General features: G+C 44.5%; 1 protein-coding gene across 4 annotated transcripts in view; it reads left to right on the forward strand.

Moving 5' to 3' along the window:
- Window positions 1-10,949, forward strand: part of MGME1 (mitochondrial genome maintenance exonuclease 1) — a 43,079-nt gene extending 32,130 nt beyond the window's left edge. For 3 of the 4 annotated variants that reach the window (XM_063918142.1, XM_063918141.1, XM_063918143.1), the window contains exons 4-5: window positions 7,435-7,567; window positions 9,708-10,949. In XM_063918142.1, the coding sequence (XP_063774212.1) occupies window positions 7,435-7,567; window positions 9,708-9,854 (280 nt within the window). In that variant the 3' untranslated portion in view covers window positions 9,855-10,949. Of the gene's footprint in view, window positions 1-7,434; window positions 7,568-8,831; window positions 8,960-9,707 lie in introns of those variants that run through there. The other variant, XM_063918144.1, reaches the window with a different exon arrangement.
- The last annotated feature ends 13,074 nt before the right edge of the window (window positions 10,950-24,023 follow it).

Consider the following 24,023-nt stretch of genomic DNA (forward strand, 5'->3'; position numbering starts at 1 on the left):
TTCTTAGTGAAAGTTTTAGTTTAGGTTTTTTATTTTCAGTGAGACCTGCTGGCAACAGGCTCACTGCATCGAGGGACTAAGGGGAGAAGAAGCGAACTCACCTGCGTGCAGAGTGGATTGGGCTTCTTAGGCTACTGGACATTAGCTCCAGAGGGACGATCACAGGCCCAGCCTGGATGGGTCCCAGAGCCGCGCTGCCGGCCCCCTTACAGAGCCAGAAGGCAGAAGAGGTCCGGAAAATCGGCGGCAGAAGACGTCCTGTCTTCAACAAGGTAGCGCACAGCACTGCAGCTGTGCGCCATTGCTCTCAGCACACTTCACACTGCGGTCACTGAGGGTGCAGGGCGCTGGGGGGGGGGGTGCCCTGAGACGCAATAAAAAACACCTTGGATGGCAAAAAATGCATCACATATAGCTCCTGGGCTATATGGATGCATTTAACCCCTGCCAGAATACATAGAAAAACGGGAGATAGGCTCCGCCCCCTTATCGGCGGCCTTATCTCCTCAGCACACTGGCGCCATTTTCCCTCACAGCTCCGTTGGAGGGAAGCTCCCTGTCTCTCCCCTGCAGTCACTACACTACAGAAAGGGTTAAAAAAGACAGGGGGGGCACTAATTACGCGCAGTATTAAAGATACAGCAGCTATAAGGGGAAAAACACTTATATAAGGTTATCCCTGTATATATATAGCGCTTTGGTGTGTGCTGGCAAACTCTCCCTCTGTCTCCCCAAAGGGCTAGTGGGGTCCTGTCCTCTATCAGAGCATTCCCTGTGTGTGTGCTGTATGTTGGTACGTTTGTGTCGACATGTATGAGGAGAAAAATGATGTGGAGACGGAGCAGATTGCCTGTAATAGTGATGTCACCCCCTAGGGGGTCGACACCTGAGTGGATGAACTGTTGGAAGGAATTACGTGACAGTGTCAGCTCTGTATAAAAGACAGTGGTTGACATGAGACAGCCGGCTACTCAGCTTGGGCCTGTCCAGACGTCTCATAGGCCGTCAGGGGCTCTAAAGCGCCCGTTACCTCAGATGGCAGATATAGACGCCGACACGGATACTGACTCCAGTGTCGACGGTGAAGAGACAAATGTGACTTCCAGTAGGGCCACACGTTACATGATTGAGGCAATGAAAAATGTTTTACACATTTCTGATAATACGAGTACCACCAAAAAGGGGTATTATGTTCGGTGAGGAAAAACTACCTGTAGTTTTCCTGAATCTGAGAAATTAAATGAGGTGTGTGATGATGCGTGGTTTTCCCCCGATAACAACTGATAATTTCTAAAATGTTATTGGCATTATATCCTTTCCCGCCAGAGGTTAGGGTGCGTTGGGAAACACCCCCTAGGGTGGATAAAGCGCTCACACGCTTGTAAGGGCTCTACCCTCTCCTGAGATGGCAGCCCTTAAGGATCTTGCTGATAGAAAGCAGGAGGGTATCCTAAAATGTATTTACACACATACTGGTGTTATACTGCAACCAGCAATCGCCTCAGCCTGGATGTGCAGTGCTGGGTTGGCGTGGTCGGATTCCCTGACTAAAAATATTGATACCCTAGATAGGGACAGTATATTTTTGCCTATAGAGCATTTAAAAGATGCATTTCTATATATGCGTGATGCACAGCGGAATATTTGCCGACTGGCATCAAGTCTAAGTGCGTTGTCCATTTCTACCAGTAGAATGTTATGGACACGTCAGTGGTCAGGTGATGCGTATTCCAAACGGCATTTGGAAGTATTGCCTTATTAAAGGGAGGAGTTATTTGGGGTCGGTCTTTCAGACCTGGTGGCCACGGCAACAGCTGGGAAATCCACGTTTGTACCCCAGGTCGCCTCTCAACATGAGAAGACTCAGTATTATCAGGCGCAGTCTTTTCGTGGACAAGCGGGCAAAAGGTTCCTCATTTCTGCCCCGTGACAGAGGGAGAGGAAAAAGGCTGCAGAAATCAGCCAGTTCCCAGGAACAGAAACCCTCTCCCGCCTCTGCCAAGACCTCAGTATGACGCTGGGGCTTTACAAGCAGAATCAGGCACGGTGGAGGGCCCGTCTCAATGAATTTCAGCGCGCAGTGGGCTCACTCGCAAGTAGACCCCTGGATCCTTCAGGTGATATCTCAGGGGTACAAATTAGAATTCGAGACGTCTCCCCCTCGCCGTTTCCTAAAGTCGGCTTTACCGATGTCTCCTTCTGACAGGGAGACAGTTTTGGAAGCCATTCACAAGCTGTATTCCCAGCAGGTGATAATCAAGGTACCCCTCCGGCAACAGGGAACGGGGTATTATTCCACACTGTTGTGGTACCGAAGCCGGACGGCTCGGTGAGACAGATTCTAAATCTAAAATCTTTGAACACTTACATACAGAGGTTCAAATTCAAGATTGAGTCACTCAGAGCAGTGATTGCGAACCTGGAAGAAGGGGACTACATGATGTCTCGGGACATCAAGGATGCTTACCTTCATGTCAAAATTTGCCCTTCTCATCAAGGGTACCTCAGGTTTATGGTACAGAACTGTCACTATCAGTTCAGACGCTGCCGTATGGATGGTCCACGGCACCCCGGGTCTTTACCAAGGTAATGGCCGAAATGATGATATTCCTTCGAAGGAAGGGAATTTTAGTTATCCCTTACTTGGACGATTCCCTGATAAGGGTAAGATCCAGGGAACAGTTGGAGGTCGGTGTAGCACTATCTCAGGTAGTGTTGCGGCAGCACGATTGGATTCTCAATATTCCAAAATCGCAGCTGGTTCCGACGACTTGTCTTCTGTTCCTAGGGATGATCCTGGACACAGTCCAGAAAAAGGTGTTTCTCCCGGAGGAGAAAGCCAGGGAGTTATCCGAGCTAGTCAGGAACCTCCTAAAACCGAGCCAAGTCTCAGTGCATCAATGCACAAGGGTTCTGGGTAAAATGGTGGCTTCCTACGAAGCAATCCCATTCGGCAGATTCCACGCAAGAACTTTCCAGTGGGACCTGCTGGACAAATGGTCCGGGTTGCATCTTCAGATGCATCAGCGGATAACCCTGTCACCAAGGACAAGGGTGTCCCTCCTGTGGTGGTTGCAGAGTGCTCATCTTCTAGAGGGCCGCAGATTCGGCATTCAGGACTGGGTCCTGGTGACCACGGATGCCAGCCTGCGAGGCTGGGGAGCAGTCACACAGGGAAGGAATATCCAGGGCTTATGGTCAAGCCTGGAGACATCACTTCACATAAATATCCTTAAGCTAAGGGCCATTTACAATGCTCTAAGCTTAGCAAGACCTCTGCTTCAAGGTCAGCCGGTGTTGATCCAGTCGGACAACATCACGGCAGTCACCCACGTAAACAGACAGGGTGGCACAAGAAGCAGGAGGGCAATGGCAGAAGCTGCAAGGATTCTTCGCTGGGCGGAAAATCATGTGATAGCACTGTCAGCAGTATTCATTCCGGGAGTGGACAACTGGGAAGCAGACTTCCTCAGCACGACCTCCACCCGGGAGAGTGGGGACTTCACCCAGAAGTCTTCCACATGATTATAAACCGTTGGGAAAAACTCGACCGGTATTGCGCCAGGTCAAGGGACCCTCAGGCAATAGCTGTAGACGCTCTGGTAACACCGTGGGTGTACCAGTCAGTGTATGTGTTCCCTCCTCTGCCTCTCATACCCAAGGTACTGAGATTGATAAGATGGAGAGGAGTAAGCACTATATTAGTGGCTCCGGATTGGCCAAGAAGGACTTGGTAACCGGAACTTCAAGAGATGCTCACGGAGGATCCGTGGCCTCTACCTCTAAGAAGGGACCTGCTCCAGCAAGGACCCTGTCTGTTCCAAGACTTACCGCGGCTGCGTTTGACGGCATGGCGGTTGAACGCCGGATCCTGAAGGAAAAGAGGCATTCCGGATGAAGTCATCCCTATCCTGATCAAAGCCAGGAAGGATGTAACCGCAAAACATTATCACCGCATTTGGCGAAAATATGTTGCGTGGTGCGAGGCCAGTAAGGCCCGACGGAGGAAATTCAACTGGGTCAATTCCTACATTTCCTGCAAACAGGAGTGTCTATGGGCCTGAAATTGGGGTCCATTAAGGTTCAAATTTCGGCCCTGTCAATTTTCTTCCAAAAAGAACTAGCTTCAGTCCCTGAAGTTCAGACGTTTGTAAAAGGGGTACTGCATATACAGCCTCCTTTTGTGCCTCCAGTGGCACTTTGGGATCTCCATGTAGTTTTTGGGTTCCAAAAGTCACATTGGTTTGAACCACTTAAATCTGTGGAGTTAAAATATCTCACATGGAAAGTGGTCATGCTGTTGGCCCTGGCCTGGGCCAGGCGCGTGTCAGAATTGGCTGCTTTATCCTGTTAAAGCCCTTATCTGATTTTCCATTCGGACAGGGCGGAATTGAGGACTCGTCCTCATTTTCTCCCTAAGGTGGTTTCAGCGTTTTCACCTGAACCAACCTATTGTGGTGCCTGCGGCTACTAGGGACTTGGAGGACTCCAAGTTGCTAGACGTTGTCAGGGCCCTGAAAATATGTTTCCAGGACGGCTGGAGTCAGGAAAACTGACTCGCTGTTTATCCTGTATGCACCCAACAAGCTGGGTGCTCCTGCTTCTAAGCAGACTATTGCTCGTTTGATTTGTAGTACAATTCAGCTTGCACATTCTGTGGCAGGCCTGCCACAGCCAAAAATCTGTAAATGCCCACTCCACAAGGAAGGTGGGCTCATCTTGGGCGGCTGCCCGAGGGGTCTCGGCTTTACAACTTTGCCGAGCAGCTACTTGGTCAGGAGCAAATACGTTTGTAAAATTCTACAAAATTGATACCCTGGCTGAGGAGGACCTGGAGTTCTCTCATTTGGTGCTGCAGAGTCATCCGCGCACTCCCGCCCGTTTGGGAGCTTTGGTATAATCCCCATGGTCCTTACGGAGTCCCCAGCATCCACTTAGGACGTTAGAGAAAATAATAATTTACTTACCGATAATTCTATTTCTCGTAGTCCGTAGTGGATGCTGGGCGCCCATTCCAAGTGCGGATTGTCTGCAATACTGGTACATAGTTATTGTTACCAAAAAAATCGGGTTATTGCTGTAGTGAGCCATCTTTTCTAGAGGCTCCTCTGTTATCATGCTGTTAACTGGGTTCAGATCACAAGTTGTACGGTGTGATTGGTGTGGCTGGTATGAGTCTTACCCGGGATTCAAGATCCTTCCTTATTGTGTACGCTCGTCCGGGCACAGTATCCTAACTGAGGCTTGGAGGAGGGTCATAGGGGGAGGAGCCAGTGCACACCAGATAGTCCTAAAGCTTTCTTTAGATGTGCCCAGTCTCCTGCGGAGCCGCTATTCCCCATGGTCCTTACGGAGTCCCCAGCATCCACTACGGACTACGAGAAATAGAATTATCGGTAAGTAAATTCTTATTTTTTCTCAATTAACAAAATGCATGAGCAATCAACAAAGTGAATGACCGGAGAGAAATCTAAATCAAATCAATATTTGATGTGACCACCATTTGCCTTCAAAACAGCATCAATTCTTCTAGGTACACTTGTACTCCGTGTTGGAAGGAACTCGGCAGGGAAGTTGTTCCAAACATCTTTGAGAACTAATCCTTCTGTCTCTTCATGTAATCCCAGACAGACTCGATGATGTTGAGATCAGGGATCCATATCATCACTTCCAGGACTCCACTTGCTGGATGTTATGCCTGTTGGAAACACGTGTCAGGACTCGGACTAGGCTCTCACCATCCAGCCTCCCATCCCCATAAGGCCAGGGAGGACAAGCTAAGTGGAGGGCTCACTGTCACTCTGTACAGTTAACTATTGATGCTGCGAAGTCTGGTCAAGATAACGTTTAAAGGAAGTACTAATCTCTCTTAAATATTAGCGCACCTATCTGATCCATCCTTCTTCACGTTTGTAGTCTGTTTTGGTATTGGGGAATACCACTGGTCGGAGAGGTGCTGCTGATTTCTTTGGGTCACTCCTTTAACTCTGTTTATTGTTTGCATAAATCCCCATCTCCATTTGCTGAAATGCAGCACCAAACTTGCAAGGAACCTCCACCATGTTTCACTGTGGCCTGCAGACACTGATTATTGTACCGCTCTCCATCCCTTCGGCTAACAAACTGCCTTCTGTTCCAGCCAAATATTTCAAGCTTTTTGGCTTATCAGTCCAGAGCACCTGCTGCCATTTTTCTGCACCCCAGTTGTTATGTGTTTGTGCATTGTTGAGTCGCTTGGCCTTGTTTCCACGTTGATGGTATGGGTTTTTGGCCGCAATTCTTTCATGAAGATGACTTCTGTGAACAGTAAATGGGTGTACCTGGGTTCCACTGGTTTCTACCAGTTCTGAGTTGATGGCTTTACTGGACATCTTCCGATTTAGAAGGGAAGTAAGCATGATGTGTCTTTCATCGGAGGCATTAAGTTTCCTTGGCCAACCACTGTGTCTACGGTCCTCAGTGTTGCCCGTTTCTTTGTGCTTCTTCAGCAGAGCTTGAACAGCACATCTTGAAACCAGTCTGCTTTGAAATATTGGTGGTCATTCCAAGTTGGTCGCAGCAGCAATTTTGTTAGCAGTTGGGCAAAACCATGTGCACTGCAGGAGGTGCAGATATAACATGTGCAGAGAGAGTTAGATTTGGGTGGGGTGTGTTCAAACTGGAATCTAGATTGCAGTGTAAGAATAAAGCAGCCAGTATTTACCCTGCACAGAAACAAAATAACCCACCCAAATCTAACTCTCTCTGCAAATGTTATATCTGCCCCCCCCCCCCCCCCCCCCTTGCAGTGCACATGGTTTTGCCCAATTGCTAACAAACTTGCTGCTGCGATCAACTCCGAAATACCCCCCATTGGCTGGGAGATACCTTGCTGATACAGTATAACTACTGTCTTGTTGCTCTGTTCAGTCTTGACATGAAACGGTCTTCCACAACCTCACCCTTGTAGAGGAGTTTGCCTGTTCCTCAGCCAGTTTTAAGCCTCCTACACAACTGTTTCAGTGAAGGACCGTGTTTAAACCTACTTATGAAAATGATGATCATTATCACCGGTTTGGTTTGATTGGTTAAAAAAAAAATATATATATATATATATATATATATATATATATATTATACATACACATACACACAAAATACTATATTCCTACAAAATCCCTGACTTTGTGCAAGTGTACCTAGAAGAATTGATGCAGTTTTGAAGGCAAAGGATGGTCACACCAAATATTGATTCGATTTTAGATTTCTCATCTGTTCCTTCACTTTGCATATTGTTAATTGATAAAAGAAACTATTAACCCTTCTATTTTTGAAAGCATTCTTACTTTGCAGCATTTTTTTTACACCTGCCTAAAACTTTTGCACAGTATTGTATGTCACAGTATAGCTTGATTTAACTGTCCTTTTAATAAAATGTCTTGAAATCCTTTGCAGGGAGAAGCTGTGCTTGATAGACTGGAAAACCTCTGAAAAGCAGAAACCACAATTAAAGAACACATTTGACAATCCTCTACAAGTTGCAGCATATATAGGCGCTATAAATCATGACCGTAATTATAACTTCCAAGTAAGTAAAGTGGTATTTTATATTTTCTCCTTCCCTTTTTTTTTTTTTTTTCTCTTTTGTGACAGAGCCATTATTAAGTACCAAGACTGCCAAAAATACAGCTTTCTAGACAATGTATGCATTTTATTTAGTTGTTTGGGCAGACCAATAAAATGAAGAGTAGAAGGGCAGGTTAGTTCTGGATGTAGAGGCACACCAGAATAGTGGTGATCAAACAAAAAGGTTCTCAAGGCACCCCAACAGTCCAGCTTTATAGGATTGAGCACAGGTGAATGAATTAGTACAGCAGTTATTTTGATCTAATTATCTGTGCTCAGGCATGGATATCCTTGAAATTTAAATTTTAGAAAGCTCTCCACGAGTCTTCCAACAGATCATGTGTCAAGGATTTCTTTTTTATTACATGAGTGAATGGTCTGGCTAATTCTTATTTCACAAGGAAGTTTTGGTTTGTTGAGATGATATAGAAATGAATCTGGGGAGCCCTCGGTGTCTGGTGAAGAATACAGTTTGTGCATGTCAGAAAGATATACTGTAAGATGTGAGGGACTATTTAGTGGTGTTTGAATGGATACACGCAGAGATATTGTGGGACTTGCATTAAGGTAGGATGTAAAAGATGCTGGGGAGCATTATGAGTAGTGTGATGGAATCTGATAGTGAAAAGGATGGAGCACTAATGATAGTGTAATACCCTTTTCAGAGAGACATCCCTGCATTTCACTGCTGTCGTTTTGCCGGTCTCTGCCTGACCCCCCCGCCCCGCCCCATCTTTTCCACAGAGAAGCAAATTACCGGATCAAGAATTTCTACCATGTAATTTGCGGATCAAAATGGGTATTTCATCTGTGTTAAAGGGTCAACCTGGGTAGAAATTTTCGGGTCTCCAACCCTGGTAAATTCCTGGGTCGATGTCCCGGGAATTTCAACCCGGGTTGACCCTTTCACACAGAAAAAGGACCAGTTTTTATCAGCAAATTACCGGGTGCAACTGCTTCACCCAGTAATTGAATTTTCTGTGTGAAAGGGGTATTAGTAAACTCTAGGATTTTTTTTCAAGCAGGATTCTGATCACTGAGGAGGGCGCATTTAATTGTGATGGACAAAATTTATGGATGCAACATGTTGCGTCCTTTTAAAATGAAATATACTTCTTATACTTAATTCTCCAAAACACACCTTATTCTTTAAAAGAAAGATTTGTAGTCTGTAGTAACTAAATACATTTTAATATGAATAAACTCCATTATTTTCTGTTCTTGAGGTTCAGGTGGATGGTCCTTTCACAGACTCCAGTGCAGTGATGTGTGTTGCAGAGTGCACTTGTTGCTGTAGCTAACGATAGATGTGAGGCAACCTCTGTGCATTTGCTTTGAAGGTACTCACCCCTACAACTGACCTGAGGATTTCCAAACCCTCCAGACAGATGATAGTTGCCTGAGCAGGTCTGTGTTGCTGCATGTAGCCTCCTGTCTGAGTAAGCACTTGGTGTTTTGAGTAGAATTTTTGTTTTTTGTATTTTTAAGTGTGTAAAAAGTGGTAATGAATCTATCAGGACTATGATTATGCCTCAGATAGTAGGAGTTGTTCAGGTAGATATCTGCCCCTCTGATTGCTGAGCACTGTCTTGATTTTGGGCACTGAAAGTCATCTGAGGCGTAATCTGGAGATGGAAGAGAACTCAAGTATCATTAGACTCAGATATGCATTAGGAGGGGGCTCCTTGTGACAGTTGTGTGCATAGATGATATTGACCTGGTTATACCGCCAAATTGGGGGGTGGGGGAGCTTGTAGTCCCCTTGTGACCCCTGCTCATGGAAACTGGTGTCATCAGAAAAATGCAGGAAATCAACATTCGCTATAAATGTAGGGCCTGCAGTATAGGAGAATGGACATGAAGGGGGTGAGGCATGGATGACTGGATTTTGCGGTGTTGTTTGAATGAGTGGTAAGACCTGTATAATATGAACACTGATGGTATGGTGCGTTCTCTAGCTTAGTATGACAGACATTTGGCTATCCTGTAATTTTGCTTTCTTATATGGTCTTAGGTTGCAGTTCTGACATCACTAGGCTTGACCATTTCATTTGATGTAGTTCTTGTGTTGGAAATGAAACAGAGATAACTTTATCTTTCAGGTTGATTGTGGACTCATAGTAGTGGTTTATAAAGACGGATCCCCTGCACATGCACATTTTATGGACCCCAGCGCTTGTTTACATTACTGGGACAAGTGGCTGCTACGTCTGGAAGAATATAAAGAGAAAAAGGAGGAAAAACAATAGTAACATAATGGCTATATACAGTATGCCGTATAGTAGAAGGCTTTATCGCATTTGTGAATGTAAAGGTCTCGATCAGGTTATTTGGAGTGTAATCTTCGTTATTGGGAGAGCTGGACTTTTCCGGTGCACTTCTTCCTTCCTCTGTAATGGAGCTTCTCAGTAGAAAAGTGCGGAAAACCACCTGATAAAATAAAAACGATAAAGTTAGCAGTTATTAGATATTATGTAATTAAATATCTTACATTTTTACCAGGTCGTTAGTTTTTTATTCGATTAAAGGGAACTGTTTTTTTTTGTTGTTCTTTTTTTTTAATCTGAAATATTAGTATTGTTATTGATCTAATTGGTACTGATTAAATATGTAAACACTTCAAAAGATGCTTACTTTATTCTAAAACATGCGAGTATTGGTTTAATCTCTGTCCGAGACATCAGTTGACTTGTGGCATGGTGCCCTGCTGATACACTGGCCGAAAGGGTATGGTGTACGTACGTGTACCTTCATGGGAGTGCAAGGATCATCTGCACAAATACTTGAGTGATACTGCATAGAGTGCACATAGATAAATGGTTACATTCTGCACTAGTGAGTTTTAATCCGGAATGGTCAGATATGCTAAATTTCTAGGTGGGCCTGGCTGCTTGGTCAGGTGTTGACAATTACAAGTCATGTATATTTAGTGCTAAATTAATCACCCATCATAATTATCAAATTAAATCCAACACCATTGCCATTCATTGTTATATTATTTAAAAAAAATACTTATATGATGTGCAGTCAGTGTTGATTATATAAATACGAAGTTATCGTATCATTAAAAACCTGTTACATATCACAGATTTTCTAATTGTTGAATAATAAACACAAACATTAAAATGGCACTCTGAGCAATGGAGTGTCTTTAAGCTGATCTCAGAGGTAGAAATGGTCTGAGATATAGATCTCAGTCCATTGTTCCAAAGGCCATCCCTTTGGTAAAGGGTGGCTAATTTCTGTGTACATCTGATGCACTGCATTGTAGCAATAATACATTTGAAGAATGAAACTGTGTTTGTTTGTGATTTGCTTCAATAAAAAATGTTGCTAGAAAAGTTTCTGCTGTACAAAGAGTCAGATACATTGCATTTAATGTACTGTATATGGTGAGGGTTTTTTTTTTCTTTTTTAATCTGTTTGAACAACTTATACCAAACCACCAAATAATATTGCAGAAGGTCTATGATCTTATTGTGTAGAAATATTACACCTGGTTTTCTTGTATGTCAAAGTGTAAGGGATTAGTTCATTCTTCTGTATCTTTCCTTTTTTTAGAACATAGTTTTATTAAGAAGAAGGCAAGGAGTACAAAACAGCCACTGTTGTACAAAGGTTGAAAATAAAGCATCACAACAGTAGTATATCAAAATTGTATAAAGGTGTCATTATACTTCCATCTTCCTCAGTTTTTGTATTTTATTCTAAAATAATAATAGACAAAAAAAAAATTAAATCAACAATATTGAACCTAAAACAGCACAGAAGAAGGTAAGGAAAGAGAGAGAAGAAAGAAAAGAGAACGAGAGAGAGAAAAAATCACTGCCTATCTGTGTGTAATAAGTTGAGAACTTATGTATTCGGTGGTCTATAGTGAACATACATCAAAAAGCATACACAACGATAATTGGTAAGAACGATTGAGACCGGTTACTTATCAATGACCAGGACGTATTTTCAAAAACTTGTATTATACGGGTTTACTGAGAAACTGGTAAGAACGCAAGGTACATTCCCCATCTGGCGTAAAATCTAGATACACCTTTCTCAATATCCATTAATGCAGTGCGTCTATCAAAATATAGGATGGAAAGCAATTCCTGAGTCCAGGGGCCTGTCTAGATATCCATTTCTACAGAACAGATTTACTAACAATGGTAATCAACACAGTCAAAAATGCAACTGGGGAAGGGTAATCAGGAGTAAATGGCCATGTAGATAAATCCGCTAATACAAAGGCTTCCCATAAAAAAAGGTTCAGAGGTACCCATTACCTGTTTAATAAATGAGTGTATTTTAAACCAAAACTTAATTTTAGGGCAATACCATACATTGTGTGCAAAAGTGACTGAGATAGCTGTACACTTTGGACATGCACCCGATTCTTCAGCTACCACATGTCTCCTCTGAGCTTGGGAAAAATAAGCCATATTTAGAAACTTAATATGGGTCTTTTGTAATTTTGCTGAGATGTTTCAGAGTGGTCGGCAAAAATGTCAAGAGGCGTTCTTAGTGTCGAAAGTCAGGAAAAACTATGGTCCAAGATTTCCAAATCATAGGCCATAATCTGTCCATGTTACTGGGTAATAAATCCGTATATAAATAACGTTGTTTAAATTTGGAGAGGATAGATAATGTAATAGAGTTTGCAAAGGACACTGTGTTATAGGTTAACAGTGGGTATTAGGGGTTAACTTACTTAAAATATAATGCCTAGATTGTAAGTACAGAAAAAAAATTGGTATTGTGGGATGTCAAACATGGTTCTCAATTGCTGATAAGAATAGAGAGTGCCACCTGGGTCAAAAATATCACGAATTGCTGAAATACCCTTTTCATTACAGGTTTTGTCATGAGAAATGTTGAGAGGGAGAAAAATCAGGGTTTCCCCAGACAGTTAAATATTTATTTATTTTTCGAGTATTTTTATTCAACAAAATAGTTAACGATACAGACATGGCAGTGTATGCTGGGAAACGCAATTGGCATTATACAATACACTGGGTCAAATACCTCCCCCATCAATATAGATACATAATAATAGACATTCCAGGAAGATACAGTTCCAAATACTTTCAACCCACATTATACAGATTTTCTGAAGTCCGTAATCAGATCATAATCCGCATACTTAACATTTTCAATTTTCTCCCCGAAATATTTTAAGAAACATCCCAACTAGCGGGCCAGATATAGCCCACAACCCCCCTGAGAGAAAGGAAAAAAAAATAAACACAAAACCTTCAAGCCTAGAGATACATAATTGTATGAGGTGAGGTACAATGACAATATAAATAGAATAAGGGGAGAGGAGTCCGGCTCTGTACCACGAGGCCCAGAGAGCACACTACCGGTAGGGCCAATAAACCCTAAATCTAAAGGGCAAGGGATGAGTATGATGAGCTGATCCAAGGGGACCATATTTTCTCGTATTTGGTAAGAGCATTATTTTTCATATATATATATATATATATATATATATATATATATATATATATATATAATATATATATATATGTAGAGGCACTCTCCAGAATTTGTAAATATGCAAAAAGGTAATTTATTATACTATACGTTACATAGTCCACTTGAATAGTGTCCTTAATGAATCCTCAAGCGCTTTCGGCCCATAGAGGGCCTTCCTCAGGAGGCTGTGTACAATAATTCCATCAGATCATAAGACCAAACAACAGGTCTACCCAGACATCCAGCAGTATACTGGGTTATGCCTGACAGGCTCTATATACACCTATGTTCAATTAAAATTTGGCGCCAAAGACGCCCCCAGTATGACCTCATATCAATGCGACATAATTCTATGTATAACAATCTTAAACTATCAATACAAAAACTGTGCAAAATCTTCCCAAACGGGAAGGAATACTGTGGGGCACACTCACACTCAATAGCCAGGATCAGTTCTACGTATTCAGGCGGGTCCCGCAGGTCGTATCCGGTGATCGTGAACACGAACTGTTCACAGCAGCTGGGTACGGAGGGAAGGTAATGGCGTGCGTAACTAAGCAACGGAACATACTTCCCGTCTGTGAAGCGCACGCGTCACAATGACGGAAGTATAGCTGAACCGCACGACGCGCAAACCGGAAGTCTCCCCGTCTGAGCAAGAACGTTCAGCTCGCCATATACAAGGCAAACCTATATGGGCACATTCCGCAACAAAAATCTATATTTATATATCCATGCTAGACAAAAGGATCCTAGCTAATTGAGTGTGCACCCCACAACTCCGGTGTCAAGAGCCAATCGGCTGCAGATAAACATATCCCCAAATAGTAAAACAATAAAGAGGAAAAATAAAACATGACAAAACAAGAAAAAAACATACACTGTGGCCACCAATTAGGCGGGCAGGTACGACCATTCTCTATTTATGCAAAAGGTTTATAAATATATCAAAATTCACAAAAAAGGTGAAGGAAGGTCTTACAACACCATCCATAGGTGGCCACAGTCCACCAATGATAAATAAAAAAGTCAACATGCATAGTTAAAATACTCTAGTTGACCTACACTGCACACTCAGTGCAGATATAGATCTCCATAGGGCAAATCTATCAAATTAGGTCAAGGATATAACCTCATGAAATATACATATATGTATGTGTGTGTCGGTCAGAATATCACTCTAATAGCATAGGGGGTACCCTTGAAAAAGGACGGGTAGTAAGGGTATGATTGCATTATCAGAGTCTCCATTCCTCACCGCAAAAAAAGGTTTAGAGGATTAGATTCATTAAGTCCATAGGGAGACACTGAGCCCAGTCTGTGAATCCACCTTGCTTCCAGCTTTTTTAATAGGAGTGATCGGTCCCCACCCCTCTTAGGCATCGGGACCCAGTCAATAATCCGACACTTCAGAGATGCCACTTGATGTCCTGCTGTCAGAAAGTGCTGGGCAACCGGTTTGTCAGTCTGTCCTGTCAACAGTGCTTTGTGAATAGAGCTCCGGTGGTTCGCCATCCTCTCCCTAAAAGTACATGTGGTCATCCCCACATACGGGAGGCCACACGGGCAGAGCAACATATAAATTACATGATCAAGTCGGCAATGCAACCGAAATCTGATGCCAATCATTTTCCCACTTCGGGGATGCGGGAATTTATCCCCAACCAGCATGGAGCGACACATCACACATCCCAGGCATTTCACACATCCCTTCTTTTGTGTTTTTAACCAACCACCTTCTTCGTTGGTAGGCTGTTTTACTGGGTGCATGAGAAGCTGCTTGAGGTTACGGCCACGTCTGTAAGCCATCATAGGCGGTTGTTCAAACAGTCCCTTCAATTTAGGGTCAGACTTTAATATTGGCCAGTGTCGTCTTAATGATGTTCCAATGTTGGTTGATTTACCATCAAATTGTGTGACGTATATCATTCGTGCCTCTTTTGGTGGTTCAGACTGTATGCATTTTAACCGTGCTTTCGCCAGGCAGTTATTAATCGTGCTTTTTTTGTACCCCCTTTCCAAGAAACGGGTTTTCATCTCCAAGATTTGTGTCTCTGCAATTGCTGGATCGGTGTTATTCCTCAGTACTCGCATAAACTGGGAAATGGGTAGGCTTGACCTAAGTGCCGGTGGATGGTTACTCGTAGCATGCAAGATCGTGTTTCGATCTGTCTCCTTTCTATATAAGGTGGTACCCAATTTAGTCCCGTTACGAAAAATGGTAAGATCCAAAAAATTGATGGAGTCCCCACTAATATGGCCAGTAAAGCGTACTGTAGAATCCAAATTGTTTAAATGTTCCAACATACTATTGAATTCAGACTCGGTGCCGTCCCACAGCATAAATATATCATCAATAAAACGTTTATAATAAATAATTTTGCTGCCGTATGTGGGTAAGATATTGGTCGTCTCATATTGGTGCATAAAAATGCCTGCATACATGGGGGCCACGTTGGACCCCATAGCTGTTCCCGAGCACTGTATATAGTAGTCACCCTGATACATAAAGTGATTTCGTCAAGATCAATTCCAAAAATTCCAACAGCCCCTCAATGGGGATTGTCAATGTGCCCACTGAGATAAGTAAATCCCTTACTGCTTCGAGGCCCAAACCGTGGGGAATTATGGTATATAGTGACGACACATCAAGTGTCACCAACATAATTCCCTCATCAATATCTCCAAGTTCCAGGATTTTAGTTAAAAAATCCCCTGTATCTTTCAAGTAACTTGGGATAAATGGGATTAATTCCTGTAAAAAGGAGTCTACAAACATCGCTAGAGGTTGTAAGAGGGACCCCCTGGCTGATATGATCGGTCTGCCCGGGGGGCTAACCAAGGATTTATGAACCTTGGGCAAGGTGTAAAGCATTGGGCAGATAGGGTGTTCCACCTTCAAGAAGAGGGATATTTGCTCAGTCAGCCACCCCTGGCAGACCGATCTATCAACCAGAGTGTCAACCTTCTTTTTAATAAGTGGCATCGGATTGACATCACATTTGGTATAGGTACCTACATCAGATAACTGGCGCCTGACCTCCGCGTCATAATCTTTGAAGTTCTGAATGACCACGGCCCCGCCCTTATCGGCGGGCCTGATAACAATCCCATCATTGGTACGTAGGTCATTCAAGGACTTGCGTTGTTCAGGCGTCAAGTTACCAAATGTTCTATCAGGCATGTTATTAAAATCGTTCTCAGTCATTCTCAGGAATGTACGTATACTAGGGCTACAGGTCGGTGGATCAAAAACACTAGGTTTCTTCAAAACAGAGGATTGCTAAGCAAGAGATGATGATTTTAACCTAGCGGTTGACCAATATAAATTTGGTCGGAAGCTAAGGTTGAGGGAATTCTTTAGTGATAAAACGGGGAACCTAGGGGCTGAAATGACTCGATCCTCTGTTTTGAAGAAACCTAGTGTTTTTGATCCACCGACCTGTAGCCCTAGTATACGTACATTCCTGAGAATGACTGAGAACGATTTTAATAACATGCCTGATAGAACATTTGGTAACTTGACGCCTGAACAACGCAAGTCCTTGAATGACCTACGTACCAATGATGGGATTGTTATCAGGCCCGCCGATAAGGGCGGGGCCGTGGTCATTCAGAACTTCAAAGATTATGACGCGGAGGTCAGGCGCCAGTTATCTGATGTAGGTACCTATACCAAATGTGATGTCAATCCGATGCCACTTATTAAAAAGAAGGTTGACACTCTGGTTGATAGATCGGTCTGCCAGGGGTGGCTGACTGAGCAAATATCCCTCTTCTTGAAGGTGGAACACCCTATCTGCCCAATGCTTTACACCTTGCCCAAGGTTCATAAATCCTTGGTTAGCCCCCCGGGCAGACCGATCATATCAGCCAGGGGGTCCCTCTTACAACCTCTAGCGATGTTTGTAGACTCCTTTTTACAGGAATTAATCCCATTTATCCCAAGTTACTTGAAAGATACAGGGGATTTTTTAACTAAAATCCTGGAACTTGGAGATATTGATGAGGGAATTATGTTGGTGACACTTGATGTGTCGTCACTATATACCATAATTCCCCACGGTTTGGGCCTCGAAGCAGTAAGGGATTTACTTATCTCAGTGGGCACATTGACAATCCCCATTGAGGGGCTGTTGGAATTTTTGGAATTGATCTTGACGAATAATCACTTTATGTATCAGGGTGACTACTATATACAGTGCTCGGGAACAGCTATGGGGTCCAACGTGGCCCCCATGTATGCAGGCATTTTTATGCACCAATATGAGACGACCAATATCTTACCCACATACGGCAGCAAAATTATTTATTATAAACGTTTTATTGATGATATATTTATGCTGTGGGACGGCACGGAGTCTGAATTCAATAGTATGTTGGAACATTTAAACAATTTGGATTCCACAGTACGCTTTACTGGCCATATTAGTGGGGACTCCATCAATTTTTTGGATCTTACCATTTTTCGTAACGGGACTAAATTGGGTACCACCTTATATAGAAAGGAGACAGATCGAAACACGATCTTGCATGCTACGAGTTACCATCCACCGGCACTTAGGTCAAGCCTACCCATTTCCCAGTTTATGCGAGTACTGAGGAATAACACCGATCCAGCAATTGCAGAGACACAAATCTTGGAGATGAAAACCCGTTTCTTGGAAAGGGGGTACAAAAAAAGCACGATTAATAACTGCCTGGCGAAAGCACGGTTAAAATGCATACAGTCTGAACCACCAAAAGAGGCACGAATGATATACGTCACACAATTTGATGGTAAATCAACCAACATTGGAACATCATTAAGACGACACTGGCCAATATTAAAGTCTGACCCTAAATTGAAGGGACTGTTTGAACAACCGCCTATGATGGCTTACAGACGTGGCCGTAACCTCAAGCAGCTTCTCATGCACCCAGTAAAACAGCCTACCAACGAAGAAGGTGGTTGGTTAAAAACACAAAAGAAGGGATGTGTGAAATGCCTGGGATGTGTGACGTGTCGCTCCATGCTGGTTGGGGATAAATTCCCGCATCCCCGAAGTGGGAAAATGATTGGCATCAGATTTCGGTTGCATTGCCGACTTGATCATGTAATTTATATGTTGCTCTGCCCGTGTGGCCTCCCGTATGTGGGGATGACCACATGTACTTTTAGGGAGAGGATGGCGAACCACCGGAGCTCTATTCACAAAGCACTGTTGACAGGACAGACTGACAAACCGGTTGCCCAGCACTTTCTGACAGCAGGACATCAAGTGGCATCTCTGAAGTGTCGGATTATTGACTGGGTCCCGATGCCTAAGAGGGGTGGGGACCGATCACTCCTATTAAAAAAGCTGGAAGCAAGGTGGATTCACAGACTGGGCTCAGTGTCTCCCTATGGACTTAATGAATCTAATCCTCTAAACCTTTTTTTGCGGTGAGGAATGGAGACTCTGATAATGCAATCATACCCTTACTACCTGTCCTTTTTCAAGGGTACCCCCTATGCTATTAGAGTGATATTCTGACCGACACACACATACATATATGTATATTTCATGAGGTTATATCCTTGACCTAATTTGATAGATTTGCCCTATGGAGATCTATATCTGCACTGAGTGTGCAGTGTAGGTCAACTAGAGTATTTTAACTATGCATGTTGACTTTTTTATTTATCATTGGTGGACTGTGGCCACCTATGGATGGTGTTGTAAGACCTTCCTTCACCTTTTTGTGAATTTTGATATATTTATAAACCTTTTGCATAAATAGAGAATGGTCGTACCTGCCCGCCTAATTGGTGGCCACAGTGTATGTTTTTTTCTTGTTTTTCTCTTGTTTTGTCATGTTTTATTTTTCCTCTTTATTGTTTTACTATTTGGGGATATGTTTATCTGCAGCCGATTGGCTCTTGACACCGGAGTTGTGGGGTGCACACTCAATTAGCTAGGATCCTTTTGTCTAGCATGGATATATAAATATAGATTTTTGTTGCGGAATGTGCCCATATAGGTTTGCCTTGTATATGGCGAGCTGAACGTTCTTGCTCAGACGGGGAGACTTCCGGTTTGCGCGTCGTGCGGTTCAGCTATACTTCCGTCATTGTGACGCGTGCGCTTCACAGACGGGAAGTATGTTCCGTTGCTTAGTTACGCACGCCATTACCTTCCCTCCGTACCCAGCTGCTGTGAACAGTTCGTGTTCACGATCACCGGATGCGACCGGCGGGACCCGCCTGAATACGTAGAACTGATCCTGGCTATTGAGTGTGAGTGTGCCCCACAGTATTCCTTCCCGTTTGGGAAGATTTTGCACAGTTTTTGTATTGATAGTTTAAGATTGTTATACATAGAATTATGTCGCATTGATATGAGGTCATACTGGGGGCGTCTTTGGCGCCAAATTTTAATTGAACATAGGTGTATATAGAGCCTGTCAGGCATAACCCAGTATACTGCTGGATGTCTGGGTAGACCTGTTGTTTGGTCTTATGATCTGATGGAATTATTGTACACAGCCTCCTGAGGAAGGCCCTCTATGGGCCGAAAGCGCTTGAGGATTCATTAAGGACACTATTCAAGTGGACTATGTAACGTATAGTATAATAAATTACCTTTTTGCATATTTACAAATTCTGGAGAGTGCCTCTACCTTCCTTTCTATAATTAGAATGCTTTGCATTTGGAGTGATCACCCCAGTCGTTGTTTCTGCTGAAGATGTGAGTGCGACCATCACTGGGAATATATATATATATATATATATATATATATATATATATATATATATATATATATATATATATATATATATCTCGGTCATTCACCAAAGCTTTAAATGTGGATACCGTAGGAGAATGCGGAGCCATCCATGTCTGCGCAATGCACACCTTGGCAAGGGCGCACATACTACGGGCATATATGCCCTCCTGCCCAGAGTCTGGTCCGCCCACCCCCAAAATACAAAATCTCGGGGTCAGCATATCTCTCATTATCCCCGTATGTTCCAGAATCGACCCGCCCCCCGCCCAAAACGCCTGTAAGGATGGACATTCCCACACAAGGTGCCAGAAGGATCCTCCAGCAGCCCCGCATTTGGGACAACTGGCAACTCCCCCAAATCTGGTGAGTCGATTTGGTGTCCTATATGTTCTATGCAGAATAAAGAGTTGTATCTGTTGTAACCGTAGTGATTTGGTGACCTGGCTCGAGTTCCCCAGCGCAACCTCCCAATCTTCCACATCTATGGGGCCCAAGTCGTGCTCCCAGCGCTCCCGAAGATTCGAGAGCGGGTCTGCATGAATTATTGTAAGAAGGTACGAGTAAGTGAAGGAGATCACCTTAACTCGACCCAGTGACTGCAAAAAGGTTTTTATGGGAAAGGGGAGGAGCACCGGGGGGGAATCCCGGAACTGCGATTGCAAGGCGTGCCTGAGCTGCAGAAATCTATAAAAATAAGAGTTCGGGAGACCAAACGCCTCCCTTAGTTGCTGAAACGATTTCATTGCTCCAGCGCTATACAGTTGGGATATAGAAATTATGGAATACGGGGCCCATACTGACCCACCCTCCAGAGACCCCAGTTCATGGAGCGATGTAGAGTGCCAAAGGGGAGTGTCCGGGTCCATACTATCATACCTGAGCAGACCCTTCATAGCTATCCAGATTTTTATGGCCTGAAAAACAATAGGAGACGAAAATCTGGAAGCGCTCCCTCCCACTAGAACTTGTGCCGGGGAGAGATCCGGATAATAACACCTAAGAAACGCCCAGTATAAACCAGCATCCTCCCCTCCTCGGAGCCAAATACCTATATGTGTCAACTGGGCCGCATAGTAATATAGTTGGAAGTGAGGCAAGGCCAAGCCTCCATCAACTTTTTGTCTGGTGAGTGTATTTAATTTTATTCTAGGCCTTTTATTGGCCCAGATCAAAGACGTTAATATACTATTTAATTTCTTAAAAAAGGCCGGAAAGATGTACACAGGTGATTGCGAGAGAACATACAATAGTTTGGGCAAAACTACCATCTTAATGAGGCTAACCCTACCCGTCATTTTTAGCGGGAGTTTACACCAGGTTCTTGACTGGCGTACAATTAGCTGTACAAGTGGGTCAAGATTCAAGGGTATAAAGTCCGAGGGGTCGTTAGTAACCTGGATTCCAAGGTACTTAAACTGGCCTGTCCAGCATAGCGGCAGGGAGAGCCTCGGGACCTGGGGAGGAGAGCCCATAATGGGCATTATAGATGATTTGGAGCAGTTTATGCGGAGACCAGAAAAATCACCAAATTTCTCTATGACCTGCAACACGATAGGCATATCCACAACATAATCGTGGAGGAATAACAACAGGTCATCCGCATAAAGGGCTATTTTGTCAGTGCAAGGGCCCGTATCAACTCCCCAAATGCCCTGGTGCGACCTAACCAAACAAGCCAGAGGCTCGATGGCTATGGCAAACAAGGCTGGAGAAAGGGGGCAACCTTGTCTGGTGCCCCGTGACAAAGAAAAGGAGGAAGAAATGTAGCCGTTGACCAAGATCCTGGCGCGCGGACTTTGATATAGCAGTTTGACCCATCGTATAAAATTAGGGCCGAAGCCCATACAATCCATGACTCCCCAGAGGTAGGACCATTCGACGCTGTTGAATGCCTTAGCCGCATCCAATGAAACCACAACTGCATCTGAGGGGAAGTCATGAGGAGCCTGCAAAATAGTGTACAGCCTGCGCAAATTAATGGACGTGGATTTCCCCGGCATGAAGCCGGATTGATCCGGATGTATTATAGATTTAATAACTAAGTTGAGTCGGACCGCAAGAATTTTCACCAGGATCTTGGCATCGGTAGGGATAAGTGAGATCGGCCTGTAGGACTCCAAGAGTCTGGGATCCTTACCGGGCTTTGGGAGTACTATAATAACGGCCTCGGACATTGAGGGAGGAAGTTGATTAGTGGTAAATATATCAGCATACATTTCATGCAGCTTAGGGCCAAAGAACTGTATGTACTGTTTGTACAGCTCAGTGGGAATACCGTCGCTTCCCGGGGACTTTCCATTGGGAGACATCTCCACCGCCGCCGTCACCTCCTCCAAAGTCAAGGGCGCGTCCAGAACGTCTCTAGCCTCGAGGGAAAGTTTGGGAAGGGGTATATCGGTCAGATACATGTCTAAGTCCTCCATGGATCACGTCAGCTGAGTGTCATAGACCTCTTTATAGTATGAGAGGAACAGCTGCGCAATGTCAGGGGTGTTATCTACCGTGGAGCCGTCCGGACTAGACATCTGCACTATCGTGGTCCCAGGACTGTCATAATGCACCAAATGGGCCAGTAAGCTACCCGGTCTGTCCGCCTGCATATGGATATTAGTGGCCCTAAACAAAAGGGAGCGTGCATTTTTATCCGAAAGGTGAGCTAAAGACAGTTAAATATTTGGAGAAATAGGGATTTGTGTATAAGCTTTTATTAATAAAGACCCATGCTTTATAAGTGTCTCTGAAAAGCAAATTGAACAGTATTCCTTTAGGGATTGTGGCATAAGGCAAATGTAAGAGAGTGACGGGGGAATACGGAGAAAACATCTCCTCTTCTAAGTTCAAATTAGTACAGCTGTTCAAACATAAGCACCAGTCAGAAATGTATCAAAAGGCTGCAGCCTTAGAAAACATCTGGATATCAGGGAGGCCTAAGCCACCACTAAATTTCCGTTGTATCATTCTTGCTTTAGAATTTCTTGGCTTCTTATTCTTCCATGTAAGTTTCAAAAAAGATTTAGTACGGGGCGTGGCCTAGCCAGTGAGCTGTAAGGACGTGCGTTCTGTGAGCTCCTACTGACCCTGCTTTTAAAATACAATACCTCCGGGATCCCTCTCTAATTCTTGCTGCAAGCCTTATCTGGGACCTGGTGAGGGGCCCTTCATCACTTTTTTATATTGAGGCCTACGTCCCCGTTCCTCGGCCGGGACCTAAAGTTCGGGGCCTGCCCGGACGCGGGTTCCAGGACCGGATCGCGGTCGCACCGGGACCCCTGGCGGCTCCCCCTTACCTCCGAGCCGGGTCTCTCCTCACCCCTTGCCCGCTCTGGACCCTCTGCAGCTCCTGCATCTCCCCCGGCGGTGGCCATCTTGATCCACCGGCCTGCCCATCAGCCGCAGCATCCCGCTCACACGAGCGCCGGCTGCTACCCGGAGCCCTCCTACCTCATAGCCGCCCCCCTCTGCGGTGGAATAGAGGGGTCTGCTACCTCCCTGGGTGCCCCTGTAGATTGAGGCCTACCTGGGAACCGCGGCCTAGATTAGATGTGCAGCCCCATTGGAAGTGCCATGCTTCTGGAGGAGGCATGTGAGTAGCCTCTTCCTCTCCTATTGCAGTGGTGGTCAGCTTGGGTCTCCTCTGTGCCCCATTCATACCTCTTGGCTTCTGCATAGCGACGTGGGAGTATACCTGGAGGGGTGAGTGGCCACCCGGTGAGGCACGGTCCATTTAACTCCTGTGCTGGCTGGGTGCCTGACTCCCTCCTCTCTGCATGTGGGGAGTCTGCTCTTTAGGCACTGCGGGCACCTGATGGTCGACTACCGGGCCCCTTGTGATACCGTCCTCCTGATGTAGTCCAGTTCGTCCTTACACCACCACCCTTGGCCTTTATGCTTACCTAATCCTCCGCTATATATATTCTCCGGGATCCTCGACCTCTCCGGCACTGCCGCCTCGCCTGCATACTTACGCTTTTCAGAATGCCTCCAAAAAAGGTTAAAGAGGTGCTGCCTCCTCTCAGAAAGCGGCTTCTACCTCCTCTGTGCGGAAGTCCCCTGCGGCAAATTCTGCGCAAGATACTACCTGCAGCCCTGCTTCTGTACCGGGGTTTGTTCCCGACTCGGACGCTCCTCTCACGGTCAAAACTCTGCATCAAGCCCTCTCAGCGTTTAAAACAGAGTTGACTCAAGATCTCACAGCGGCT

The sequence above is a fragment of the Pseudophryne corroboree genome, chromosome 4, assembly GCF_028390025.1.
Source record: "Pseudophryne corroboree isolate aPseCor3 chromosome 4, aPseCor3.hap2, whole genome shotgun sequence".
Lineage (NCBI taxonomy): Eukaryota > Metazoa > Chordata > Amphibia > Anura > Myobatrachidae > Pseudophryne > Pseudophryne corroboree.